Below are 9,997 nucleotides of genomic sequence, written 5' to 3' on the forward strand. Positions count from 1 at the left end.
TTGGGCTTGTCTGTCACAGCTGAGGTCTTATTAAGCCTATGGCACAATCCCACCAGAGGCCTTTTTGGGGATTATTTTTTTGAATATTCTAAACATAGGACTTTGCCTGATTATCGCTCTCTGAAAGTGAGCAGTCTCCATCCACTTACTCATATTTATGGGCTGTCAGAGTATTTTCTTTCAGTGGATCAAGTTTCACTTGGGTCCAAATGTGTGACTCATTGTGACTCTGCACTAGATGGTAGTTACCGGTGGCTATCCTCTGGTGTTTTCCTGCATTTATAACCATAGAATGAAATCTAAGTTTGAGAAAACGTGCTCTGTTGAAGTTATGGATGTTGATTGTGGACACAGTCCAAGAGCACTGGTGACTGCACTGCTGGAGGTTCTTGCAGTCACAGAAAACCTGGAAAAGGTCAGTATATATATATATATATATATATTTTTTATCCTTTTTTTTCTTTTCTATGTTGGACAGAGGTAATGGAAGGTAAAGGTTGAGCCAAAACAAGTTTGGAGTATACATTTAAGTTCTGTACATGGAAACAAAGTTGTGTTAAAAACTTTTATCTCTTCAGGCAAAGTTTGGTCTGTAAATGATCTAAATCTATTGGTTCTAACTTAAAAGACAGTACCTGCAGTATCAGCTTGTTTGAGACTTCAGCACAGTCTAACACTGGTATAGCTGAATACCGCAATACCACTGAGCATTATATCTGCTTATATTACTATACAAGTTACCATGTGCAATTGTTGTTTACAAAGTACAATACGTTTAGAAATCAACAGCACATGTAATATTCCTTTGAAAATTATAGCATACAAAACACCAGTGAAATCCTATAAAAGCCACTATCTGAAAAAAAAGTATTCAAAAGGTTTGATTGAAATGTTAAAATCATTTGCATCTTGCTGCATGTGTTTGCAATAGTTCACTGGTGAGTCCTGGCATAGTTCTGTGGCCTCCAATCAGCTAAGACATACATATTTATTTAAACGTTAAACACGAATCCCGTTACCAATAGAAAGCTTTCTCTGACACGTGATTATGGCTGTTGGCAAGTGAAACATTTTTGTTCGTAAACTTACAATTAAAAATACTTAGAAGGAAGATTTGTACTTGGGTTAGTGACGACCTTTCTTGTCCCATCCATTGTGCTCTGTCCCAAATTTCCCTGGGTTAAGACTGCTCAGACAGCGTACAAACCTGTCTCTTACGTTTCCTCACTGAAGGGCGAGTCACCAAGACCGCTATCATTAATATACTCTCTATAGCCCTCAGTACTTTATGGTCACTGTGTAATGTTTGCCCCGGTCAGAGCTTGTTTGGAGAGTTGAACGCGATTCTTCCTGCCAGACCAAAGTCGGGGCGAAAATCCTTACGTGATGACGTCAAACAAGTTGTGTTGACAGTTAGCCCAGCTAGCCTGGTGCTAGCTGGTTTTGCGTCAAGATCGAGTGTTGGTAATTCCCTCACCGACTCCCATGGTTTTCCACGTCTGCTGGCTATCTTTCACTCATGCAGTGTCAAGTATCAGTGTGAGAAATGCAGGATAGGTATAGCGAGATAGGCTTTGTCCAGCAAATACTCGGTTTGAATTTAGTGCCGAGAAAAAATGGCATGCACCAAGGCAACGACACATCTCTCAGTGACTTCACAGGTGGGCTAATGTTTGGTAGCTTGTTAGCTGTACAAACTATGGATGAATGCTTAAATACTAGCCGAAATTCCGTATTAGGGGGAGAAAACCACATGAAATCTTAGCGTGTTTTCTTCTTAACGAACGAGTTAAACGTTTAAATGTGTTCAATTCCCATGAAAATGTATCGGCTGTAGGTTAGTTGCTAACGCTAGTTTGTACGCGTTAGCATTGTTTAAGTAAGTGTTATACATTGGTGAAGCTAGCTAACTTCCTGCTTAATCTCAGTTGTTTTTCAATAATACTTTGACTTGTTCCAAGCGATGGTTGACAAACGTGTGGGATTACTATATATAGATGATGTGTAAGTTCAATTCACAGTTTCAGACGTGGTTAAAGTAAGTATATCAACGTTACATAAGACTGTTCTTAGCTATTTTAGATGTGTACTTTCCTATGTACTGCAGGAGAGTTGAAGCAAGAAAATACAGTGCTTGTAATTGGGAGATGAGCAAAAAGCAAAATCAAAATTGGATCCGTACTCTGTTTAAAGCGTTTCTTTTATACAGTTTAAAAATGCGTAGTAGTCGCGTCTTCGCAGCATAATAGTATTTCGTAATTCTGTGGTTGGGTTTAATGAGATACACCGTGGACACAAAAGTATGAACAACTGAAAATATAAGGCAATACAATAGCACCGCTGTTACAAACCTGTACTGTCCAGTTTATAGTGGCCCTAACAGAGGCGTGGAAGACTTGTCCGTGACTTTTGTTGTGTACTGAAGTATCTTAGACCAGGCTTTCCATTTATTACCATGGACTGACTTAGGTAAAATAATATAAACGTTAATGTAAAATACTAACTGGATTTATTGGTATGGACATTTAAAAATGGTCGTTAATATGATGAAGAACATATGGTTTGTCAAAGGTAAAAGTTTGAGACTTGGCCCTGGGACGTGATTCTCCATCGTAGTTGTTCCAACAAACCTCCAGATTCTCCAGATGTATGAAACTCATCCAGGTGGATGAACAGCATTTATCTAAAAGATATTTCCTCCTTTGGTGTGTAGACGCTGGCGGTGGAGAGCACTGTCTAACATGTTGCTCTAAAATCTCCCATATGTGTTCAGCTGGGTTGACATCTGGTAACTGTGAAGGCCATAACATAGGATTCACATCATCTTCATTTTCATCAAACCCTTCAGTGAGCGCTTATGACCTGCATGGTATCATATACATTCTTAATGTATCTCTGCTAATTTATTCAGGTTTTTCCTTTCATTTGTCAGTCCTGTTCCCCATAGAGGAGAAACAGAGAATGGAGTCAGTGAGCTAGGATCACATTAATGAATAATTGAATGATCTGATTAAATGGCCCCAGCTCCCTGCAGAACTGCGCACAGTTTGTACTTTGATTGGCATGAAGTAACGTGTGACTGCATGATTGTGTGTTTGTCCAGAGATGTGGTATGGAGTGTTTCTGTGGGCAGCCGTCTCTTCTCTGGTCTTCCATCTGCCTGCAGCTCTGCTCTCCCTCGCCACACTGCGTCAGCACAAGATGGCCAGATTCATGCCCATCGCCATCCTCCTCATGGGCATTATGGGACCAATTTGTGGGGGAGTCCTCACCAGTAAGTCTTCTGCCTATATAAGTGTGTGTATGTCTGCCTGGATTATGATATGGATGTCCCCATCAGGTTTTTCTTTGGCAAACCTGATCCCAATTTGAGTCCAAGTCCTGCTTATACCAAGGCAGATCTGATACATGTTATTTAATGACAGGATCGGTCATATACACCCTGAAAAATACACAAGAAAGAACTTACTTAATCCTGAAAGAAGTTCTTGTGCATAAGATGCTCACTATATATAAAAAATAAACATAGGGCTATAGTAGCATAAGCATGAGCAGTGTTGAGTAAATATGTTTGATCTATTATGTCTAGAACAGGTCCCATGAGCTTGGGACAACTCTTGATAACCATATATTGTGAACTGCAGTTTAGCAACTGCAAAAGTGTTCGGCAAAGTTTATTTATTAATTAATTCAGTTCAGTTTTCCTCAAATTTCATGGAAAAATAATTTGTGAATTAAAAAAAAAAAAAACCTTAGTAACTTATCAGAAACATTGTTAAATACTTACCTATTGTTTTCTCATGTTCCAAAGGTGCAGCCATAGCAGGTGTGTACAAGGCGGCAGGGAAGAGGATGATCTCTTTGGAGGCTCTTGTTTTTGGGGTTGGACAGTCATTTTGTGTCCTCATCATCTCCTTCCTCAGGATACTTGCCACCCTTTAGCAGCGCTTAGGCTGGTCTGGCTTGACCTGATGCTGCCAGGTCAGTCACACGTCTTCTGTCCGGACCTGAGTTTAACATTGTACAAGGTCTTGGCATAATCTGGGCCACATGTAAACAAGCCAGGCCTGGAACATGATGTCATTTCCTACTGATAGACCACGACCAGAGCGGATTTTATTCCACCATGAAAGAATAAGCGGTGTGTAAACTGAAGGTGTGTGTTATACAGCACTAAGCCTCCTGGCTAGCTGTTGAGCCATCTGTATGATGTCCACTGTAGGACAGCACAATACTGCATTCACATCACAGGGAAGCCACACACTACATAACAGTATAAGCTGTTTATTTAGAAAATCTTAAATAATCATTACATAATTAATCATTAAGTTTGCAGTAATTCCTGTATGATGTGAAGGCAACACAATGCTGTTCTCCCCTGTCACTGGGGGTTACACGTTAGCATCAGGATGACACTAACCTCTCTCAGGGGCTGTGTGTGTGTGTGTGTGTGTGTGTGTGTGTGTGTGTGTGTGTGTGTGTGTGTGTGTGTGTGTGTGTGTGTGTGTGTGTGTGTGTCACCTTCAGTCTGATAGTTTGACTCCATGCAGTGACTGCAGAGAGACAGAATAAAGCTCTGTTGAGACAGGAACATGATGGTTATATGCAAGATTCTGGTTTCCCTTGAGGCCTTAATTTCTATTTTCTAACTTCCAAAGTGGTGTTTATCTTCAGGGCTGTCTTTCTTTAACGCTCTCTCTCACTCCTGCTGCCCTTTTTGTTCTTCTTCATATTTTTTGTTCAAAATCAATTCAAGCCTGACTGCCTGTGTGTAACTGTTAATTCTGAATTGGCAACTACAGCCTGTCTCCCTCTAGCTTTCTCAGCTAACGTCTTTTAGACAGGCATACAAGTGAAGAGGGTTTTTCAGATCTCAGCTGTAATGGGATATGATGTTTAGGTTGCATTTTCAGGACTGTGATCAGGACTAGAAAATGTCCTCACAGTTCACACACATCTTGTTTGTTGATCAGAGGTTTGAACACGGGGCACCAGGATGGTCAGATTTTTTTTAACAAACCCAAAAATGAGAAGAGATTTTGATCTTTTCTGTTTGAATGATCATATATTTTACAGGTGTGTTATTTTGTGACAGTGAGATTTGTATATAATTTAAATTATTTCCAGGTCTTTGTAGCTTTTCGATCTTTATGACCAAATATGACTTGCTCTTTTATTTTTCTGCACTAAATGTGAATACGATGTTTCAGCAATGGTTCAGCAGAATTGTAATTCCTTGTAGTTTTTATTGGCTCATTAAATTCCCACAGTCCTCAGTGGTTGCTTTTATTTGCTTCTGGTAGCTGACAGGTGCTTTTCAATTAGCATCATATATGCATTTACAACTTGCATATACAGATAGGTAAACTCTACATGTAATACCTTAAGTTTTTGTTTAGAAAATGGAGCTTGAAAGTGATGCTGTTTGCTGTCTCTGTATTAGCAACTGTTTAGTCATGATTGAAAACTAGCTTCCAACACCACTACCAGAAATGTATGTATTGTTTTCCAGGTCTGACAGGTGTTACTTTTCATGGTTTTGATTTGATTTGATTCAGTTTTGATTTGATGTTTGAATCTTGATGAAAACACTGAACATATATGCAGTTAATCCATTGAACAGACATGAACTGCCCTGCAGTGAACCTGGAGCTTTTGAGGGTCTGGGACAGTTTCAGCTTTACCCAGTCAGGAATCTGTTTTTGACCATGAATGGGGACAGAAGCAAGACACATGGCAAATATATTTCTTTTCAAGGTTATTGTAATTCTGGTGCAGATTGTTTTGCTCATGACATTCCAATCAGAAATGTTTTCCTTCATTTCCCTGATCATGCCATAATGATCCCAGACACCTCCACTACTTCACTGCAGCCACACTGACTGCACTGAACTCTCAACATCACCTCTAGCATCATCACTGAAACCAGTTACCTTAAAGCTAGTGGGCTAGTTTTTATGTTAACTATTATTAGATACACTTTTAACTCATGTAATAGTTAAGACAGAATAAACAGCAAATTTCATCATTGTCCCCTCAAAGAAGTTCTTTAACCTCCCCCCCAGACCAAAGATGGCTCGAACTCTTCATGTACACCCTGTATTTCATCAGCAACACTTCAGTCTAGTAGTTCTGTTACATCTGAAAGCATAGTCATAGTGCATGTAAATATACAGCAAAATTGAATTGAAGCTAGAATGTAGAGTTTTAGGCTTAAGTTCTGGGAAGTAAAACATATAAAACCAGGAAAGGCTGATGAGAAAATGATTTTGAAGTCAACACGCTCAGACAAGACTACAGAGGTTCAGTATCATTGGGACCAACAATGGGACAGGAATTGTATGTGAAGTGCCCACAATGACAGTTACCAGAAGAGACTTTTTTGCTTTTGTCTTCTTATAAACTAATTTTAATGGTTGGTCTTCAAATTTTGGAGCCCACAGATGAGAAATTCCCTGCCACACCAAACCATCCATTTCTCAGAATGTTATAATATCAGTGAAATTGTTTTTTCTTGTCAACTGTGGACAGCTCAGTGTGTTCATCACACTGTGCATCTGTTGGGAAGTGCACAGTCATTTGAGGGGAGATAAATGAAAGTATACATTTCTGTTCCTACAGAGACCTTGGTGTTAGAGTAGAAAATCAGAGCACTGATGCAGAAACAAATGAGCCTTGTTTGAAATGAAGTCTTGTTAACCCCTTGGCCTTGCTGTTATGTTATACATTTTGGAGAATGTTTTTTTTATGGTTGTGTAATTTAGCTCTTTGAGCATGTGTTTGCTCTCTGGTTCTATTACAGCAGCACACACTGGGAGTGTTAACACCTTGACATTAATAATTTTAGTCTGGATAGTTTCTGTTCTGTTTGAATCTGGTAGCCTGTGTGCTAATTGAGAGCTTTAGACAAAAACCACCAACATCTATCAGCAATCTTCTTGTCTGACCTCACACACCATAAACATGTATTTCCCATGTTGTCTTCTTGTTGAGAGAAGAAAATCATAGGTCAAAGTCACTAAATTACCTTTGACATGGATTGAATGGTCTCAGGGCAAACCAAGTTCAGCATCGTCCTTAACATCAGACTCCCAGATCGGGTTGAAGTTCATGTTGTTGGAGCTACTTAAAGCAGGAGGATAAAACAGGCATGAAAATGTGAATTCACAAAAATGTTAAGCCAGAACACTAAAAGAAGATTAACACTACTAAAAGTAGCTGCACAAAACTCCTCTGCTCACTTAGTGTATACGCCTGTAAGACTATTTCCACAAGGTAAAAGAGAGGAGGAAGAAATGAATGAAAAGTTTGGAATGCTTAGAAAAAATACTCATGCGATGTCCGACAAGTCAAAAATTGACTAAGTCGGAATTGTGAGATTTACTGTGTTAGTCATCAGCAACTACACTCAGTTGCCAGTTTATTGGGATTATCCAGTTAAAGCCTTGAATTAAGTCCTGCCTTCATAGAGAATATAATGTTTAGTTTGTGCTGAAACTGCTCATGAAGTTGAAACCCCACCTCTCAAAAACAGTCTCAATACAAACTCAACATTCTGCACCTTCATGAAGGAAGGTTTATTGACTTTATTTGACTCTTTTTATCTCAAAATTTGGATTTACCATGAGAATTTTTATTTTGGTCAATCTATAAATTTTCCTGGCAGAAATGGGCTTTGATACAGGCCAGTTGTCCAGTACAGGTTTGTTTGGAAAAGATACAACTTCCTGTCGAGAACTCCCTGATTGCTGGGATGTTGTTCTATCTTTTTGTAACAGGAGGTGATGTGCACAGAAAACTGGAACAAGCCATCTGATTTCACTATAGACATGCTGGATCTGTTAATGTAAGACAACCACACTGTCAGAGGTACCAGACAAAGTCAGTGACTAAATGAATTCAACTACAAATGTCAAGATAATGTGTGCTGTGAGTGTCTGCTGTAATAGAACCATTTATTTCCACGGTCCACAGTCCTGGACCAATTTTGCTCCATTTTTACCAGATTCAAAAGGTTTTAAAGTTGATTTTACAAGAGTAAATTAAGTGCCATTGGTAAATATTTTCATGAAATAAAAATGTTTCAACTATAATGAACGTTGAGGTGTTTCTTTGTGTCCTCTAGCCACCTCTAGTGTTGACCAGTGGGAGCTGCAACAACAGTAACAGCGTTAAAACACATTGATCAGAAATATAAATGACTGATAACAGAAATACCTCAGACAAATCATCAATACCACTGACAGATATTGAGAGTTCATATAGAAATAGGGGGGGGGGGGGGGTGTTGAGAGGTTAGAGAAGCAGGATTCGGTTTTTGAGGTCACTGAGTGAGTAAACAGTGCTTTCCCCTCCCTCAACATCCACGGCTGAGGTGTCTGTGAGCAAGGGACCTTACCCCTCATCTGCCCCATGGTGCTGCAACTGCCCACCTCTGGTAAGGGTAAAATTTCCTGCGTGTGTAACTTGGACAATAATGGATGAAACATTTTAGAATATCCCTTCACAAAAAATAAATGTGTTGAGATGTCTAGAGATTTGGAATTAATAAATATTTTTGTGATTTTTGTGAATTAAATTCTGTATATAAACAGAAAAGATTGACTTTGAGTTTTACTGGGGGAAACACTGAGCAGATGATCAGAGCAGGGACTTTTCTGTTTCCAAGGCAAAGACATGGAGAAAAATTTAACTTTCTCAGTACGCTTGGTTTTAATTCATGTGAAATTCCCCATATATAAACAAGTGGACTCACTCCAAATCAAACAAATTTCAAGTCTGTCTTAATACAACACTCACATGTGAACTGCAACAGTTTTTCCTTGCTGTTGTCAGCGCTGTTATTCATGCTGTCCATTAAAAGATCATTTCCTAGGCTGAATTCAGTGTAAAGTCCACAGTTCCTCATTCTGTACAAAAACATATTCCACAGTTTATTTGAAATGAACATGGGGCCTCATCACTCTGAGTTAGACAAAGCTACAGCCTTTGATTATAAAGACATTTTGGTCTCCATCACCTGCATGATATCCTGTGGTTCACCTACAGTCTGTTTGAATGAGAGTTGTCCAGTGCAGGGCTCCGTGTGGTCGTCAGCTCTCAGCCTGGGTCTGTTGGTGCACCACCCTGTGGTCACACAGTGTTACTGCTTGTTTTGCCTCTCACACACCTCCAGTGTGAATATGAGTCCAGTATATAAGGCAGGCAGTTCAGTGAACCAGTGACTCAGAGGCCTCCCTCTACTCCCCCTACACTTTGGGAGACAGCTGAGGTCATGTCCTCTCTGTCGGTTGCAGCGGCCTGGTGGAAAATTTAATTACATAATTTTTAAGTTGCAACATATTGTAGGTATTTTAAAGTTAATTCCTGTACAGTTTTAGACTTAGTATATTTAAATTTGACTAAGGCCAGCTAAATGAATACATTGTTCAGTACTTTCTAACCAGAATGGTATTCCTGGCAAAAAAAACTTTTGTAATAGCATTTAGACTTTCATGTTGGGAGGTAAATAGCAAACACTTAACAGTTAATTGAATGAATAACATTAGAGAAATCTAAAACACTGAAAAATGATGTTGTGAAGGTGCTGCTGTTTTGGAACAAAGCCCTTCAGAGGCTTTATTTATAGACAGTGACGTGAAACTGCAGAGGGCACAATCACATCAACTCTGTGCTCTTAAGACTAAAGTTCACCTTTAATATATATGAGCTGCCAACTCATACAGTCAGCTGTAATGTGCATTAGAAATGTTTAAGAGCCGGTCCAGGAGGGAATTTAATTGTTCAGTTGAGTTGATTTTATTTAAACAGGAAACAAACCAGTCACACACTTTACACACTTCTATCTGTTCTTTCACGATAAACTCCTCACACCTTCCTACTTTTTGCCATTATTGGTTTATATTGATTGATATGGACATATTGACATCTTCACATCTAAACAGTCATACATATGTTAATGTGTGTAAATACAGGCCTGTATAAATGCTTTGATCAT

At 39.1% G+C, this 9,997-nt stretch overlaps 1 protein-coding gene across 1 annotated transcript; it reads left to right on the forward strand.

Annotated features, from left to right (window-relative positions):
- The first annotated feature begins 1,392 nt into the window (after positions 1-1,392).
- tmem170a (transmembrane protein 170A) lies at positions 1,393-8,093 on the forward strand. The gene is made up of 3 exons (XM_018678591.2): positions 1,393-1,661; positions 3,104-3,274; positions 3,812-8,093. Exons 1-3 carry the CDS (start codon positions 1,547-1,549, stop codon positions 3,940-3,942), a joined length of 417 nt encoding a protein of 138 aa, XP_018534107.1. The 5' UTR covers positions 1,393-1,546; the 3' UTR covers positions 3,943-8,093.
- The last annotated feature ends 1,904 nt before the right edge of the window (positions 8,094-9,997 follow it).

Source organism: Lates calcarifer, linkage group LG10 (assembly GCF_001640805.2).
Source record: "Lates calcarifer isolate ASB-BC8 linkage group LG10, TLL_Latcal_v3, whole genome shotgun sequence".
Lineage (NCBI taxonomy): Eukaryota > Metazoa > Chordata > Actinopteri > Centropomidae > Lates > Lates calcarifer.